Source organism: Terrapene carolina, unplaced genomic scaffold, assembly GCF_002925995.2.
Source record: "Terrapene carolina triunguis isolate 2854851 unplaced genomic scaffold, T_m_triunguis-2.0 Scaffold84, whole genome shotgun sequence".
NCBI lineage: Eukaryota > Metazoa > Chordata > Testudines > Emydidae > Terrapene > Terrapene triunguis.
The window spans coordinates 14,364,844-14,384,080 of record NW_020664435.1 but is presented as its reverse complement, the minus strand read 5'-3'; the positions used below and the strand labels follow the sequence as shown (position 1 = coordinate 14,384,080).

At 42.6% G+C, this 19,237-nt stretch overlaps 1 protein-coding gene across 1 annotated transcript in view; it reads right to left on the bottom strand.

Annotated features, from left to right (window-relative positions):
* HIBADH (3-hydroxyisobutyrate dehydrogenase) overlaps positions 1-19,237 on the bottom strand; it is a 119,953-nt gene that overhangs the window by 93,832 nt on the left and 6,884 nt on the right. Inside the window, exons 2-3 of the mRNA XM_024222931.2 lie at positions 13,157-13,317; positions 3,893-4,002 (exon numbers count right to left, since the gene is read on the bottom strand). Coding sequence (XP_024078699.2) covers positions 3,893-4,002; positions 13,157-13,317 — 271 coding nt within the window. The remainder of the gene's footprint in view (positions 1-3,892; positions 4,003-13,156; positions 13,318-19,237) is intronic.

The following is a 19,237-nucleotide window of genomic DNA, read 5'->3' as shown; positions in this document are numbered from 1 at the left end:
GTTAGTGCTACCACTTCAGGATCTGTAACCCAGAGTCTTGTGCATCACAGGAGATACTCTGGGAACTGCTGGTACGGTATGGCACCTTCACACGTCTGGCAATGGCAGTTCCCTCTCACCTCTGCCAAACTGCATGGAAGGCATGGAGCAAGTGTATGATGATGTGGTTCTGCTCCTGCTGGCAGGACTAATGTTCGTGCCAGGGCCGGCTCCAGGCACCAGCGTAGCAAGCAGGTGCCTGGGGCGGCCAATGAAGACAAGGGCAGCACGTTCGGACATTCGGTGACAATTCGGCGGCGGGGCCATCACTCCCTCTCGGAGAGAAGGACCTGCCGCCGAACTGCCACCATAGAATGAAGTGGTGGTAGAGCTGCCGCCCATCGCAATCGCAGCTTTTTTTTTTTTTTTTTTTGCGCTGTTTGGGGCAGCAAAAATGCTAGAGCCGGCCCTGGTTCGTGTGGTGCAGTACTAGTTATTGGATGGAATGGACCCAAAACTATTTGAAACACCAAAGATGGCTGACCAAGAAACTGCATGCTTTATGCACTTAATCATTCTTAAATAACTGATTATGTTATGTAAGGTTTTGGGGGGAGGGCTTCCCACATTCCTTCTTCACAATGTTTTCTGAAACCGGTGCTCCCAACACTTCGCTGTTACGAATGAGTACACCCCGGGTGCAAGTGGTGATTGTTTGGGGGGTGAGGCAGGATGAGTCATAAAAGCACAGCTCAGCGTCAGATATCTTCAATGTTAATTTAGTTTGGTTTCCTCTGTCTGTATTGTCGCTCAAGTTATCAACAAAAGCGTAAAGACATTTCAGTTAACTTCTCTTCTGTTTTCCATTCCGGTGCTTTGGACAGCAACAGTTATTTCACAGCTTAGTTCACTGTCATGAACCCTGCTTTTCTTTTTTTTTTTTTTTTTTTTTTAAATGGCTAGGGGCAAGAGAGATGGAGAATGAATTGCATTTCTGTGGCACCAGAGTTACAGAACTCTCAGTTGTGCTGCGAGTCCCGCTGATCCATCCCAAACGTGTGGGAAATATCCCATACTCGGAAAGCACACACAAGTGAAGTGAACAGAAACTTTTATTTAAAGAGATACATGGAACACAGAACTACAATATTAACAGGCACTACAAATGAACAACAACAAAAAGATCAAATTCCCAAGCATTACTGTCTGTGGACCCATCTCCTTGTCCTTCCACTCCCCCTCTTTCTGAGGGGGAAACAGATGCAGAATATTGTGCAAGGGGGCAAACAACGATGACTCCTGGGTGGAGTTTGGGGGCTGAACACTGGCTGGGATACAGCCACCGGCTCAGGCTCATCGTTCCACTCCTGCATGTTCTGGGGAATTCCCCTGCAAGGGGCTTCAGGTGCCGGTGGAGGGTGTTGTGACAGGTGTCCAGCATGCTCCTCCCCACCACGAGAGGACAGTGGGTTGGATCCACCACATCAGCAGCAGCCTGCTTGGCAGCTGGAGAAGCAGTGGGAGGAGGTGGCAGTGCCTGTTCCTGGGGAGAAGCAGTGATCACAGAGGCGGACAGGCCCCGAAAGTGTTCTGTCACCAGTTCTAGCGGCTGCGTGAGTTCACAATCCTGTTCTCTCTGGGCATACTCCTGTTAACTGTGGTGCGACTCCAGATCCAGAAACCAGTTCATCAGTGCCTCATCCTGCCTAAGGGCCCAACTATCCCTCACCCTAAGGAACTCAAACTGCTCCTGCTCCTTCTGTCAATGCCAATGAGCAGGTCCTCCATGGCCCTTCTTCGTCTGCTATCTCTGGGACACTGCTCCTGCCCTAACCCAGTGGAGTGGGCACTGGAATGGCCAGAAGTACCTTTGGCTAGTCAAAAGACTCTGGGTCTTCCTACCAGACGTAGAGCTAACTATGGTCACCTATGATAACTATGGTCACCTATGGTCACGTGATTCTGGGATGTATTAACAGGTGTGTTGTGAGCAAGACACGAGAAGTCATTCTTCTGCTCTACTCTGCGCTGGTTAGGCCTCAGCTGGAGTATTGTGTCCAGTTCTGGGCACCGCATTTCAAGAAAGATGTGGAGAAATTGGAGAGGGTCCAGAGAAGAGCAACAAGAATGATTAAAGGTCTTGAGAACATGACCTATGAAGGAAGGCTGAAATAATTGGGTTTGTTTAGTTTGGAAAAGAGAAGACAGAGGGGACATGATAGCAATTTTCAGGTATCTAAAAGGGTGTCATAAGGAGGAGGGAGAAAACTTGTTCACCTTAGCCTCTAAGGATAGAACAAGAAGCAATGGGCTTAAACTGCAGCAAGGGAGGTCTAGGTTGGACATTAGGAAAAAGTTCCAAACTGTCAGGGTGGTTAAACACTGGAATAAATTGCCTAGGGAGGTTGTGGAATCTCCATCTCTGGAGATATTTAAGAGCAGGTTAGATAAATGTCTATCAGGGATGGTCTAGACAGTATTTGGTCCTGCCATGCGAGCAGGGGACTGGACTCGATGACCTCTCGAGGTCCCTTCCAGTCCTAGAATCTATGAATCTATAAGCAAATCACCACCAAATGAGACAGTTTCAATTAATTCTACCTGGGGAAGACCCTAAAGGCCACCCAATAACTTCAGAGGGTTAAGCATGTAGCAGCTAAACTCCTGATTAAAACAGATCATACCAGTGCTCCAAACCCTACCAGCTATAACTACAATGTCCAATCCATTTCAAGGTCCTGATCCATCTCCTTAAAGCTCTAAATGGATTAGGAAGCATCATCTCAATGACTGGCTAGAGCTTTGTGTACCAACAAGTTGGAGCATCCCTATTGAGCATACCTGAATGGTGAACACCTGATTTGCCCACACCTGAATTAGGGGTAGAGTTTCCTAATGGAGTGCCATCTGGTTATGAATTGGAGTTTAGATGAACCAGAAGGACAGATGGAGCTGTGCTGATTTACAACAGCTGAGAATCGGTCTCCAAATCTTAACATCTTCAAGGCACAGTTTAAATGATATGCATATTTTCAAAAGGTATTCCCCAACCACCCAAGAAGAGGAGCAGAGTAAATCCTTTTACACTTTACCTAGTGTACTTATTAAAACCATGAGGTACCATTTGTCATGTTAATGGACATTCTAAAATGTGAATAAAAGGTGATTTTATAAAAGCCCTTCAGTATATCCAAAAGCAGAATTCAGTCTTGAGTTAGAAAAGATCAATATTAGACAGGTCAATGATTCTCGCTTTTCAATAATCTAGCAATTCTTTTTCCACCCACAAGTCCGAGAGTTTCTTTATCAAATAGTCTTTCAAATAAGGCAAGAGTCAATTGCAAGGATTTGTAAACTTGTTAAAACTCATTAAAATTTAAAATAAATTAATAAAGTCTGTCCAGATACTCTATGGTAATGTTCTGCACTACTGTGAGCCAACATGGCATCATTTCAGATCTAACCCAGACATGGGATTCACTGACTCCAAAGAATTAAAAAAAAAAAAAATAAATAAAAAAATGATATGCTTGAGCAAGTGATTCATTGCCAATGAATATGGAAACACTGGAGAATAACTATAAAACAGCTATGTATCATATTAATAGGAATATGCACTTATTTTTAGAAAAACATGAAGTTTAAATTGTGTCCCTCCTTTAAACGTCACAGATAAATCTTGTGCTAATAAAAGATAAAGTTATTTTAGTCAATGACATTTAACCAATATTTACTATTGAAAGAATCCTACAGTTAGCAAATCAATCAAACAACAACCAAGCAGATAAAAACCAATCAGTTAAATGCATGTCTGGCATAACATTTAGTTAAAACAATAGAAAAAAATCACTTGATAAAATCAATATTGGCTTGATCATAAATGGAAATTAACTAGCATAGAGCAAATTCTTACTTTAGAATTCCATTTGCTCCTGTGTAAACTTCTACAGCATTGGGGCTGGAGGGTAGCATAGTAATAATCCTGTCTGCTCTTTCTGCTACATCTGCTGGGGAATCCATTACCTTTAAAAAATAATAAATAATAATAATAATAATAATAATGTAACTGCTGTTGAAAGACAGAAAGAAAATATCTTCTTTAATGACTTGTAAAGCACCACACTTAACAGCTAGACAAAAATGAAAACACAGGAAACAGACCACACCATTAGACAAGCTCTAGTGATGGAGGGAGAAAAATTTGATGAGGATCCTGTCACAGAGATTCCTCCAAATTCTCCATCCAGGGGTGTGATCATCATGCTATCCATGGATCCTCCAAGATTGAGGGCTAACTAACGATCTACTGCAAGCACAAGGCCATCTATGCAAAATGCATCTCCACACTGTCTCTGGGGTGGTCCCATAATACTAGAGAATTAGTCCCACATGGATGACTGCCCCTAGGTCCCTTCTATAGATACTGGGAGGGACAGGAAAAGACCCCCCTTTCCACAGATGTATTTAATTTTAGAGCAACATACTGCGGTTAGCTTTAACTAAAGCTTTAACTAAAGCTAACCAATGCTGCCAGCAGGAACATATTGGCAGCATCATGCATGTTCTGGCTGACTGCCAGGGAGGCTTCCAAAGGCCAAGGCCCTCTGCAAAAAGAGCAATTGGTCCTGGAAAAGTTCTGACAGCAAAGCCATCCCAGCCAATCTTAAATTACTGCAATAGCACAACTGATACAGAAAATGAAAAGAGTGAAATCTTCAGACTTTTTGTTTCCACCTTGTCATAATCATACTCTCGCCTACAAATGAAGTCAGTTTAGGAACAGGTAAATGCAGCCAACAACAATATATATTATTAGAAATTAGAAACAGAGACCTATTAGAATGACTAGACGAGCCTGGGCAAGACTGTCGCAGGCAGTATAATTCCTGGAGTGCCACAGAATTTAAGGCCAGAAGGGACCATCAGATCATGTAGTCTGACCTCCTCTATATCACAGGCCACTAAATTTCACCCCAATAGCTCTATATGGACCCCAATGACTTTAGCCCTCAAGAGATGAAGGCCTGGTCTATATCAGGATATTAGGTCATATAAACTATGCCACTGAGACCTAACCCACCGTGTCAAGCTAGCTACTGCCTCTTGGGGAGGTGGATTACCTACACCAACAGAAGAACCCCCCTCACTGGCGTATGCAGCATTTTCACTGAAGTGCTACAGCAGTGCTTCTGCAGCATTTTAAGTGTAGACTAGCCCTAAGCTGTTGTGTGCCACAGGCAGTGGATAGGAGAGACCAAGGTGCTACCAATATCCGAGGCCCCTGAAATGACAAGGAATTGATTGGTGAGATATGCCCAGATGACTAAGCAAACCATAACGCATGCTGCAGAGAAAAGTAAAGTATTCCCAAGGACAAGCAACACTAAATACCTTCTGCCTATTAAGGACAGCAAGCAAAATAAGATAACTTGACAAGATGAGAGATTAGGAAAATAAAATTTTACTTTATAGAAAAATTAGAGTGCAAGAATAAGTTTAATTAAAATCAATTTTACGGCACTGATATGCTTGATTGATATTATTATTATGACCAATTACAATGCAAAATAAGTTAACACAAGTACAGCTGCATTCATATAGTCTAACCTCAAAATACAATTTATTATATGAAAAGTTTCTTACTTAAGAGTTGTGTTTTAAGAAAAGCAACATGAGAAAAATAACTGACGTGTCACACTTAAAAACACAAGACCAGACAACAATAAAAGTCAAAACCACATAAGAGACGGAGAAAAAGACACAAACTTCATTGCTACAATTTTTGAGTCGTATTCATTTGAAACATTGCAGAAAATGTATAAAAAAAAGATATTCACAATTCAATATTGAATTCAATTGACAACTGCTAATAAAATTATTTTAAATGTATAGCGAGAAAAGACATTTTAAAATAAGTCCTAAGAGACTTGTGCTTATTTTCAATACATTAACACTCTTTTTCATAGTAGGAAGCTTCTTACATCACAAAGACAAACTGGATGGAAATTAATCTTTGGAGAAGTGTTGCAAAATTAAAATCAGCCAAAGCCACCAAACCTAAAAATGAGTAAGTTTTAGTGACCAAGGGCAACAGTTTATTTGCTGATCACAACAATCTCACATTTTACTTGGCATAGTTACAGCAACAATGAACAGAAAGGAGTTGTTAAAAAGAAAAAAGGTATTCATTCCTTCTTTGAGCCCCGTCTTAAAAAAAAAAAAAACAGTCAAAATGATGGGTGTCTGACAACTGTTTTTGTTTTTAAGTAGAAAGTTAACAGCTCAAATGTCCCTCTCCAGAAACTTCCATACAGGTTTCAACATGTCCACCCTGCTAATTATCGAGCTGTTACAAAAGATATCAATCTGACCATCAACAGCATGCTTTCTCAGAGACATGGCATCTTCAGGAGACAAAATACACACACACTGCGGGTGAAATCCTGGCCCCATTGAAGTCAATGGCAGAACTCCCATTGATTTCAGTGGCGGGTGGAATTTCATTCATAAGGTTTTTCCAGGCTTTCCAATAATATTTCTGTGTACCTTCAAATTTCTTTAAAAACTGAAGTTGTGATTTTGAAAGAGATACAACGTGTGACAGACCCAGACCAGTGGGGTACAGGAGTCTGGTAGAGGGCAAATATACTGGTCACTGGATGAGTAGTTTTCTGTTCCCTGAGTGACCAGAGCAGGGGTTGCACTAGAGTAATCAGGAACCTGCTAGAACCAGTTAAGGCAGGCAGGCTAATTAGGACACCTGGAGCCAATTAAGAAGCTTCTAGAATCAATTAAGGCAGGCTAATCAGGGCACCTGGGTTTTAAAAAAAGGAGCTCACTTCAGTTTGTGGTGGGAGTGTGAGGCGCTGGGAGCAAGAGGTGCAAGGAGCTGAGAGTGAGAGGGTGAGGGTGAGCTGCTGGAGGACTGAGGAGCACAAGCGTTATCAGACACCAGGAGGAAGGTCCTGTGGTGAGAATAAGGAAGGTGTTAGGAGGAGGCCATGGGGAAGTAGCCCAGGGAGTTGTAGCTGTCATGGAGCTGTTACAGGAGGCACTATAGACAGCTGCAGTTCACAGGGCCCTGGGCTGGAACCCGGAGTAGATGGCGGGCCCGGGTTCCCCCCAAACCTCCCAATTGACCTGGACTGTGGGTTCTCCCGGAGGGGAAGGTCTCTGGGCTGTTCCCCAACCCACATGGTGAATCTCTGAGGCAAGAAAATCCGCCAATAAGCGCAGGACCCACCAAGACAGAGGAGGAACTTTGTCACAAACGGTAAAGATAAAATACTTCGTCTCTTTTTCTTCACATCCAATCATCTTCATTTTTGAGTCAGTGAATGTAATAACAAAGATTGTGAAACACAATTTTTAATCTTTCAGCTGGTCCTAGACCATTAGGGTTCCAATCCTGCTTACCTTACTCACACAGGTAGTTCTTTTGATTGCAGTAGGATCACTTGCAGGAATAAGGTGAAGGAAGATCTTTTATAATTTTTTCCATCTATTCAAGAGCCTAAATATCACACATTCATGCTAAAGAATATCCTTGATAGTATGATTGTCTATTTCCATATAAACTCTGAATCACAAAGCATAAATAAAATATTCTGCTTTTTAGACTTTAAAAAAAAAAAAGATATAATTAAGGCTTTCTACATCACAAGGCACTGTTAATGTTAGGGGGGGGAAGTTTGGTTAAAAATGAAAATATGGGTCCATGTTTATTTGACCCTAAACCAGTCCAACCATCCCTACACAATGGATATCTATGAGTTTACACAATAAGTAAACACATCAAAGGACATATAAATATAACTCTCTCATATACACAATGTATTTATGAAGCTCAAAAGGGCCCATCGCCTTTTATTTAGGATGGTAGGCTTTTTCCTTGCTTTTAAACAGTGACCATGAGAGAGAAGTTGAAAGAGAAAAAATGGGACAGTTTGGGTAACTGGGTTTACCCAAAAGAATGATTAACTTTTTTGTTTGTTTGTTTTAAATACACAATACAGTATCTGCTGAGCGGTAAGACAAAGTTGCAGAAGGTGAAAGGAGGTAGACAGATTCCAAAACACAAAATTGACACTAGGTAGAATGAATGAAGCAATATCAGCAGAAGGGCTTACTACTGGTTAGTATGTAGGATCCAATCCACAGATGATAGGAGTCTGTCCTTCTTTAGTTCAAGCTGTAGAAACTCATGCTTTTAGTTCTGGGGGGTCTCCAATTCAATCCCCAGTGCTAGTCAAGATGACAGCCATCACATAAGTGGGGGCTACGCCAGAATTTTAACCTGGACTTGCATGCAGCTTATTTGAAATAACTATTTCCAGCTTTCTGATAGGTAGAGTTGACAACTGTTTAATCACACAAACCCAAACACCCTTGCCCTGCCCCTTACCCCATCCCTTCCCAGAGGCCCATCCCCCAATCACTTGCTCTCCCCCACCCTCACTCACTTTCACCGGGCTGGGGCAGCGGGTTGGAGTGCGGGGGGGGGAGCTCTGGGCTGAGCCTGGGGCAGGGGGGTTGGGGTGCAGGAGGGGCTGTGGGGTGCAAGCCCTGGGAAGGAGTTTGAATGCTGGAGGGGACTCAGGGCTGGGCCAGGAGATTGGGGTGCGGGACGGAGTGCAGGCTCTGTGAGCAAGTTGGGTGCAGGATGGGGCTCAGGGCTGGGGTGCAGGAGGGGTGAGGGATGCAGGCTTCGGCTGGGAGGTGCTTACTTCAGACGGCTTCCAGGTGGCAGCGCAGCAGGGCTAAGGCAGGTTCCCTGCCTGCCCAGGCTCCATGTCACTCCTGGAAGTGACCAGCATGTCTCTGCAGCTCCTGGGGGGACAGAGGGCTCCGTGCGCTGCCCCCACTCCGAGCGCCAACTCCACAGTTCCCATTGGCCGGGAACTGCAGCCAAGGGGAACTGCAGGGGCGGAGCCCACTGTGCCGCTGACCGGGAGCTGCCCAAGGTAAGCGGGGCCAGGGGGCTCCATGCACCACTTCCAGAAGCGGCCAGCATGTCCCTGCGGCCCCTGGGGAGGGGGCGGGGGAGAGCAGGTGGCTCCACGCGCTGCCCACACCCATAGGAGCCGCTCCCGCAGCTCCCATTGGCCGCACTTCCTGGCCAATGGGAGCTGCGGAGTCAGCGCTGTGGACGGGAGCAGTGCACGGAGACCCCCTGCCCACCCGCCAGCGGCCACAGGGATGTGCTGGCTGCTTCCAGGAGCGCCGCGGGACCAGGGCAGGCAGGGAGCCTGCCTTAGCCCTGCTGCACCACCAGACTTTTAGTGGCCTAAAATCTCCTGGTTTGGCTTCAGTAGCCTCTGAGAGATAGCCTGAAACCGGGAGGGTTGGCAACCCTACTGATAGGAGTGGAAATGTCAGTTATTTATACTGATAGTACAGCTGAAGATTCAGCAACCTATTTCCATCCTTTTACAGACATCATAAAGTCACACTATCTACACTGTACTGGGTACATAAGTTAAAATCACTTCAGTTTAATAGTTTACCTGGATGTTATGCAAAAAGAACAGGAGTACTTGTGGCACCTTAGAGACTAACAAATTTATTTCAGCATAAGCTTTCGTGGGCTACAGCTCACTTCTTCAGATGCATAGAGTGGATATGTGTTCCACTCTATGCATCTGAAGAAGTGAGATGTAGCTCACGAAAGCTTATGCTGAAATAAATTTGTTAGTCTCTAAGGTGCCACAAGTACTCCTGTTCTTTTTGAGGATACAGACTAACACGGCTGCTACTTTGAAACCTGGATGTTATGGTTCCAGGGCAAAGCTGCGTTAAGACAGTCTGATACATTAAAAACACACAAAAAACAAACAAAATCCAAAACTAAAACCTTTGCCCCATTCACACCACCCAGAAAAACCTGAATAAGTTTTAGAACTGGTCCAGTAATACATATTTCCTGTGCAGACAGAGCCTGTATCAGGATAGACAGGTGTATAGAAGATATTGCACAATATTTCTTTCTATAGATGCTTATTCATTCTGTCCATGGAAAAGCCTTCTTTTTTCAAAAATAGTGGGAAACACAAGTGCCACCAATCTATTATTATTTATCATAGTGCCTAAGAGCCATACTCATGGACCAGGACCCCACTGTGCTAGATGCTATGCAAATACAGAACACAAAGAGTTTGTGTTCCTGTCTCAAAGAGTTTGCAGTCTAAGACAAGAGTTCATCAAATACCTCTGATGGAGAAAGCTCTAGAATGCATATGATCTGACAGGAGAAACTGTACCAGGCCTCAGAAAAGCTGGAAGTCTACTGACCGTGTGTATAGTATATATGTGAAATAGCTATTTGATTACTCCCCATGTTCTGATTCAGAGCTCTGCCAAACAAACATTCCTTTAAATCCAGAAAAGAATGAGAAGAGGAAAATTATGCACAATCATGAAGAGTGGACAGTATCTTCACATATCTAAAAGCTTTTTTGCTATTTTTAAAAAGGGGAAGCCCTCACACTTGTCCCTCAGACACTGAAATAAATCTGCGTAATATTTCCAGAGCAAACTACTTCTATTGGCAGTATACATCTCATTTAGTATTTGCACAGTCAGAAATTAACTAAAATACTTTGAAAGAAATAAAAATGTTTAAAATTGTAAGTAATTGGGAATACTTGCCTTACAGTATTTACTTGTACTTTTTAAAGTAAGTGTTAATTTAAAAACAAAAAAAAACAACTGCCAACATAGGAATTGCCATACTGGAGCAGAGTAGTGGCCCACCTAGTTTAGATCCTGCCTCCAACAGTGGCCAGTGCCAGATGTTTTGGAAGAAGAAACTCTGCAGCAGTAGGCAGTTATGAGATAACCAAACCCCAGAAAAGCTTCCTTCTAACACCCAATGGTTGTAAGTTGGTTGATGCCCAGAAGCATGGAGGTTTGCATCACTTCTAAAGTTCTTGTTTAATAATTTAAAAAAAAATATTTACTATTATAACTCAATTCACAGTTCTGTGTTTCTCCTGCAAGGCTGACACCATTGCATATACCCAAAGCAGCATAGAAAACTCAATTTTTTAGGCTTTTTGATGAGCCTCTAGCATCTTAAACTATTTTAGTGAGCACCCCCTACAAATTCAGGCCCTAGAAGGTATGTAAATGGAGTCATAATTGGATAGACTTCCAAATTCCCACAATTGGGTCACCTCTAAATCATTCTGAAGTATCCCTTTTCCTGTGATTACTCCTTCTGCCACCCATCATAGAAGCCCATCCTAAGCCATACCGCCTCAGAGCACTTTTCCCAAGTCTCTTGTAGCTCCTCCCCTATACTCAGATGCCTCTGCCCTTTTCCTTACCTATCTGCCTTTCACCCTCTACTACAGGTGCCTGGGTTTAGCAAAAGAGGCTGTTACTACCTGCTATTCATCACAGGCAGGTAGGTGGCCACCTTCCTGCTAGGTAGGACATTCATCCAGTTTTAAACCACACAGTCCTGGTTTTGTAACGCACATCCCATGTCTGGTACTAAGACAAAACCACATCTGATTTTGTCTGGTATCACAGACAGCCAGGAACACCATTTTGAAGAAAGCGCTGCTCTGCCCCCTACCAACATGACCTAATATGTACCCTGACAGTGTGACATTCCTGGAAGCAGTGGAACATCCAGTATTTTGGGGATGCGTAATTGGCCACCCTATTTCTTACATATGTTGCTTCCCCAGTTGACTGCTTCTGAGACTACTGTAGTAATTGGGGAACGAGGCAGTGGACAGGCAAAGACACAGCATCCCCTCCCGACTCAACAGTTCCTAGCAGTAGCAGGAACCACCTGCAGCAAACACGGATATTTGACAGCCTTCACTGCTCCCTGCTCTCTTCTCTGGCACTCCTACTGGTTCTACCCCACACCCCAGATCAAAGGAAAGGCAGCCCTTGCCACCCAATGTTCCTTTTGCAGTAGCTTCTACAAGGCCCCCTGGACTCAAGTTTCCAAGTCCTGCAAAAACTGCTGGTGTAGGATTTACAGCTATGGAAGAAAAGGAGGAAATTATTTTCAAGGGTTTTTTTAAAGTGTGTTATTTGTATTTGACACTATAAATATAGTGTTCAGGAGCATAAACAGGCTTTTGGCTTTACTTACTTTTAAAAACATTTCTGCTCACCTTTAAAGTAACTTAATATCTCACGTTAAGTCTTGCAGCTGATGCCAAGGATTCTATTACAATGAAGTGTATGAATGGTCAGCCTTGACAAGTCCCACTGAACAAAGGATATCAAGAATACAATCAACTATACAGTCTTTTTTGTTGTTGTGTGTTTGTATAGTACCTAGCACAACAGTGCCCTGCTCCATGCATGGGGCTCCTATGTGCTATCACAAAACAAAACAATAAAAGCCAAGAAACAGGCTGTAAAAGGTTACTGATCCACTTACAGGCTTTTAGCTTTAAATCATTATTCAAAACCAGATGGAATTAGATGTCCAAATTACTAGAGCGTTCTGCCCCGCAGAACACCTTGATTGTAATTGTATTCTTAAATAGTGATAAAGTTACTATCAGCTCTAACAAATTAAAGATCTTTAGTTAGAACTGTATTCCCTACACCTACTCACACTACCCTTATAACTGCTGAATATTTTTTCCCCCACTGTTCGTCATATCACATGCTGAGTAGCTACAATATTATTTCTGTTCTGGTTTCCACTTACCCTAGCAATATCTTTTGTCTTTAGCTCTTCTGTGCCCATTAGTCCACCTACAAATAATGGGCAAGTGCCAAGACTATTAGAGCCCTGTAGCATTTTTTTTTTTTAATTATTAAATCAGACACTTGCTCTGAAGTGTAAACCACACAATCATGCAGGATAGTGGTTAGAATCCAGGGCCCATTAAAAAGCAACGAGAGTATTGCCATTGATTGCAACAGGGTCAGGCTATCACAAGATGCACAAGTGCGAGATGGGGAGAGGGAGAAGAACAGCTTATTAGCTTTATAATTAGCAACACATATCCATCATTTACTTTCCTTCCCTCCCTTTTTCTCCCACTACAACCCTCCCAACAAAATAAATAATCACATCAGTAATTTGTTGTTTTAAATTACGCTTAGTGATGTGTACCAAAGTCAGAACGTCTAAGAAGGAAAGTCATTTTAACAAATGCACAGTTAACATTAAAATAAAGAAAGTTGGTTACTATACCTGTGCCCCCGAGTCTTGAAATTCTTTGCAAGCTTCTGGGAATACATCATATGCAACAACAGGATATCCGTGTTTTACCAGGTTTTTTGCCATTGGATTTCCCATGTTACCCAGCCCAATGAATCCAACTGGGGTTTTGGAGGCCATTGCCCTAGAACACACTGATTTCAATACAATAAATGAATATTCAGGAGAAATACACCTTAAAACATAAGAGTAAAATCTAGTGAGCAATTTAGTTGGCGTCATTTAAACATGGGGGGGGAGGAAGTAACTTCAAACCCAGTTATATTTAAATTTCATTAGGTGGACAGATTTAAATCCTATTCACGTAAAATGTAAACAGTGTCCCATTACTTTTTACCAATATAATCTCAGTCTGAGGCAAAGCAATTTTACATTTTATTTAATTTTAAAAACATTTCTCCAGCTTAAATATTGGATATTTTTTTAATTGAATATTAATGAATGATACCTAATCAATAATCCTGGAGACAGAAATCCCATTTAGCCACAAAACAGATAAGGTGGGTGAGATAATATCTTTTATTGGACCAACTTCTGTTGGTGAAAGAGACAAGCTTTCATGCTATACAGAGCTCTTCCTCAGGTCTGGGAAAGGTATTGAGTGTCACAGCTAAATATAAGGTCATAGCTTATGTAGTTAGCATATATTCTAAGGGACTGTTCAAGGTGGCGTGGCCTGTTAACACCACTGTAGTCGTAGGACAAAAAGGGGAGTTAGTGGATTACAGATTGTTGTAATAAAGCATAAATCCAGTGTCTTTATTAAGACAATGGTACATAGCATCTAGCAAAGTTGTGAATTTAAACTCCCAGGCTTGTCTTTTGAAAGTGTTGCGCAGATATCCTTTGAAGATGAGGACTGATAGATCAGATAAAGAGAGTGATTACTTTTTGAAAAGTGTTTACCCACAGGTGATGTGGCATTTTGTCTTTTGTCATTTTCCTGTGTGAATTCATTTAAGAATGTATTGATTGTCTAGTTTCTCCCACATAGTTGTTATTAGGGCATTTAGTGCACTGGATGAGGTACACCACACGTTGTGATAGGAATGTGTAAGACCCATTGATCTTGAAAGGTGTTTTGTGGGGGGTGTTGATCACTGCAGCAGTGGAGACATGTTTGCCGGTTTTGCAACTGTTGTTGTGGCAGGGTCTGGTGCGACTCTGAGTTGGTATGTCCTGGTCTGTGTGGAGCTTGCTTCTGATGATTAGGTTGGAGAGGTTGGGAGGTTGTTTGAAGGCCAGAAGAGGTTAAGGAAAGATTTCTTTCGCGGAGTACCTTTCCCAGACCTGAGGAAGAGCTCCATGTTGCTCAAAAGCTTGTCTTTCTCACCAAAAGAAGTTGGTCCAATAAAATATATTACCTCACCCACCTTGTCTCTCTAATATGCCGGGACTGACATGGCTACAACACCACTGCATACAACAAAGGGGAAAGGTGAAATAAAGGCTGCTTCTCGGAGACACAAAGGGCTCTCACTTGGGACTAAGGACAAAGGGGGAGAGCTGGAGCCAGAAATGGATTCCAGCTTGGTTGTCTGAGTGCACTGGCTTGGCCAGGATGGACTATAACAGGGGTAGGCAACCTATGGCACGTGTGCCAAAGGCGGCACGCAAGCTGATTTTCAGTGGCACTCACACTGCCCAGGTCCTGGCCACCGGTCCGGAGGGCTCTGCATTTTAATTTAATTTTAAATGAAGCTTCTTAAACATTTTAAAAACCTTATTTACTTTACATACAACAATAGTTTAGTTATATATTATAGACTTATAGAAAGAGACCTTCTAAAAACATTAAAATGTATTACTGGCACGTGAAACCTTAAATTAGAGTGAATAAATGAAGACTTGGCACACCACTTCTGAAAGGTTGCCAACCCCTGGACTATAACCTTTGCCTCTCTTTGCTAACCTGAGGACTTTCAGATTCTGTATGCCAAGTGACTAATATAATACCTTGTTTTGAAAAGGCTACCTACTGTAGCTGCAAATACTCACTGAGAGCACTGCGCCCTGAAGGGGTACAGTACAAGCCTCCTGCACATGTCTAGCTTGGCTGAATTCACAGCAGAAAGGTCCAGTCTTGGAGGCCACAGGCCTGCCCCTTCAGAACTGTGTGAACCACTGGGGCTCGGCACACTAAAGAGGTCACTCCCAAGAGACTGGTTACAGGCTAGGGCACAGACCAGACCCTGTGGTTCTGTGAAAACCACCAATTCATTTCATATAGGTTGCCAAACCACTATCAGATGGTGACTGGTCACTACTGTCTGTGGCCAAATGTAAATCACTGAAAGAGAAAGTCTCAATTACACATTATCAATCCCTTGAACAATGGCATAAAGATTATTTATAAAATGCTACAGTCTTCACTGCAGGAACAACTTTCATAGAAGTACAAAAAATATGACAGAAAAATATAACATGATGTACAATATACTAATACCATGTGCTATGGCAGTTTATGGATACATGGAAAATAATGTAGTTTTCAGCCATTTTTAGCACAAGCTACTGTGTATGAGTATATAATGTCAGGCAATGCATAATTCCCATAAATACCAGTGTACAATAATTCCTTTCTAATAATTCTAAATTAAAATAATACTAGCTCAATGCTAGGGCAGACGCCAGTTTTTAGGTCTCACTGCCAGTTACAGAAGACAATTTTTCTTTGAAAGGAAGAGAAAATCTCATTCAAATTAAACATTAAGACAAGTGAAGACCAAACAGAAATAAGGATAATAAATTAAACTATCCAAACTCAAAAGAAAAATTGCATATCCTATACTTAGACTTTGAGATGTCTCATTGCTTAAAGCAGAATTTTTCTTAGTTCAGAAAACTCTTCATTAATTATTTTAAAGTTTTTTTTCTGACATTAAAGTGCCTTCTTAGGTAACAACAGTCAGGCTCTTATTTACACCACTATTTTGTTAGTGTCATATTTAATAAGTCAGGTGTATCGAGAGGACTGCTGTTAAGCCCTGGTTTCCACAAAGGCCAATAACAATTATCTGGCTGGATAAATATGGTCAGTTTAAAAAAAAAAAAAAAAACTACACTATAATTTATATACATGTTCTAAAATCTATATGTCCAAGTATGCAAAGAGCAAATCACTATAAAACATATTAAACATGCCAAACATAGTAAACAACTGAACAAAGAGCCAACATACACCCCTGACCATACTCTTCTTGAAATCTTGTCCTCTCTTGGCTTCTGTGATTCTGACCTCTCTTGGTTCACCTCCTGTCTTTCTAATTGCTCCTTCAGCATGTCCTTCAGAGGATCCTCCTCATATCCCCCTCTCCCCCAACTTTCTGGGCTCTATCTTTCACAGGGCTCTATCCCTAGTCCCCTTCTCTTTTCCCTCTATACGTTATCTCTGGGTAATCTCATCCACAAACACAAATTCAACGACAGTCTCTATGCTGATGACTAAGGCTAAGATTTTGTCATGGATATTTTTAGTAAAAGTCACGGACAGCTTACAGGCAAAAAAGAAAAATTCACAGAAGCCGTGACCTGTCCGTGACTTTTATTAAAAATATCTGTGACAAAATGGGGATCTGCAGGTCCCCACACCGCCGGAAGCAGGGCAGCTGCACAGGGGCTAGGAGCTGCCTGCAGCAGCTGGGGGTGGTGGGGTGCCCCTGCCGCCCACAGCTCCAGGGACCCACAGCAGCCGGGAGCTCCGGGGTTCCCCCACCACGGCCAGGAGCTGCGGGGGGTTCCCCACTGCCTGCGGAGTCCGGGAGCTTGGGGGTTCCCACACTGCCCACAGTGGCCGGAAGCTGGCAGCCGGGAGTTGCGGGGGACGCCAGAGGTAGTGGGGGTCAGGAGAACATCTCCTACCGACATAGCCCTGGTGCGGACAGTGCTTAGGTCGCTGTAATTTGCGTCACTCAGAGTGGTGGCTTTTTCACTCCCGAGCAACGCAAGTTATATCGAGGTAAGCGGTAGTGTAGATCTGCCCTGAGCAAGACAGAGAAAGAATGGACCTATACCCTGGTGGTTAGGGCACTCACCTAGTACATTGGAGATTCAAATTCAAGTTCCTGCTCTAATGACCAGATAGTCATAGAAAGTGGAACAGCTTCAATAGGAGAAATTGAGCAAGACCAGTCCCCAGAATATCCCATAGCTTCGTGGCTGGGGCACTCTCCTGTAATGTAAGAAACTCAAGTTCAAATCCCTTCTCTACATCAGGCAAAGGGAGAAACAGAAAGGTCTCCCAAAGCCCAGATGAGTGCTCTAATCACTGTGCTAAGGTTTTAAGGGAGGCCACTTCCTCCTCTTCTGAGTCCTCAATAAAAAAAAAAAAAAGTTTGGCCCTAAACTATTTGACAAGTTTGTGAATAGTTTTGAGTTGACCAAACTGCATGTTTTGGCAAATAAACTATTTGTGCAAATTTTTTACCCAGCTCCCAACCAAGTTAATCTACCCTTCACTTATCAGGAATAGAACCACAAACATTGGTTAAGCATATGGGTCTGACATTCACTACTGGCATAAGCATAGATATAACTTTATTAATTCTGGCAGAATTGTGCCTACGTACATCAGAAGTTAACTTGGCTTGGTTATAATGTCTTCAGGCTCAATACCTGAAATACTTGCAATTGCTCTGTTGTCATGAAGAAACCATTGGCTAGGCCTTCCCTTCATTTTACTCACAAACAGAAACTCTGATCCTGCAATCAAATCTGTGCAGGCAGACCCTTTCGCCCGTTTACGTCAAGGATCTACCTGTGCTGATCCAGTTGCAGGATCAGGGCCTTAGAATAGAAGGATTTCAAGACTATAAATTTAAATGTTTCTCTTTTAAAATAAGTCTATAAGAGTACTTCTAAAATACTCTATGATTTCACAGTTTTGCTGAAGAATTCTGTAAAACTGAGTGAATCTCTGAATGCCTGTTCCTTGATTAACATTAACAGGCAATTGCTGATCAATGGGTAAGATACTTCCAGTGTAGATGCCCCCTTGCCTTAATTTCCTCATGGAAGTAAGTATTATTTTTACAGACACTGGGCTGTTGGGAGGATTAATAAATTATGTTTGTACTTTAAAGATAAAAATGTAACTACTATTCTTTTCCAAACATGCATGTAATGTTACAATTCACATTTGACCCTGTGATTAAATAATTGGATTTGTTCTCTTTTCATCGACTTGTCATTAGGCTAATAGAGCTAATCTGCATTAGAACACTAAAGTTAGTGGTGCTTCAGTCAACTGTATGGCACCAACAGAAGCACCAACCGATTGAGTAGATCCACATTACCAACCCTGAATTGATATAAGGTTTGTTTGTGTGTGTCCACAACAGGGCTGCTTAACACAGATTCAGTGGGGATGGAGAGAGGGCTGTCATCTTTGTCAAAAACAACAGCACTCCCTAAGTTAGCAAAACTTCTTACTTTGCCAGCAAAGCCGCTTCACTATCCCACCATACCTCCTTCAGCAATCAGCAGTCCCACCCCAGGAGTGCCTCCCAGGAAGGCTTCCCCCCCCCCTCATGATCCCACCTATTTTTATACCACACTCCCTCCCTCTCTCCCCCCCCCCCCCCCCCACTCCCCTCCCAATCCATCCAGCTGGAAATTACCAGATGAAACTGCACACCTTGACCATCTGGTACCCTCATACAGACATGTCCACAACCACAAATATTCTCCCTACATGTTTCTCTCTTAGCTAAATTTATGCCTCCAGTACAAATGTACAAAGTCAGCAATGCAGGTGTGGTTTGCCAGCTGCAAGTAGCAGTTCAAGCAAGCCACTAGGGAACTCAAAGCAAGTGTGCTAAGAAGGTTCACTGGCTGAGGGAGCTGTCAGATCTGAGAACTGTCTAAGCTGACTGAACCAGTCATGACACTGTGGACATTACAATCAACTGATCTCTCTAAAACCAGGCAAACTCTTAGACTAATCAAAATTAACAAGGGAAGATGACAAGACTGATGTGTGTGTAGAAAGAGAGGAAAGGAGAGAACATATGAATGACTGGCACTGCCTTTAACAGGCAACTGTACGTTACATTT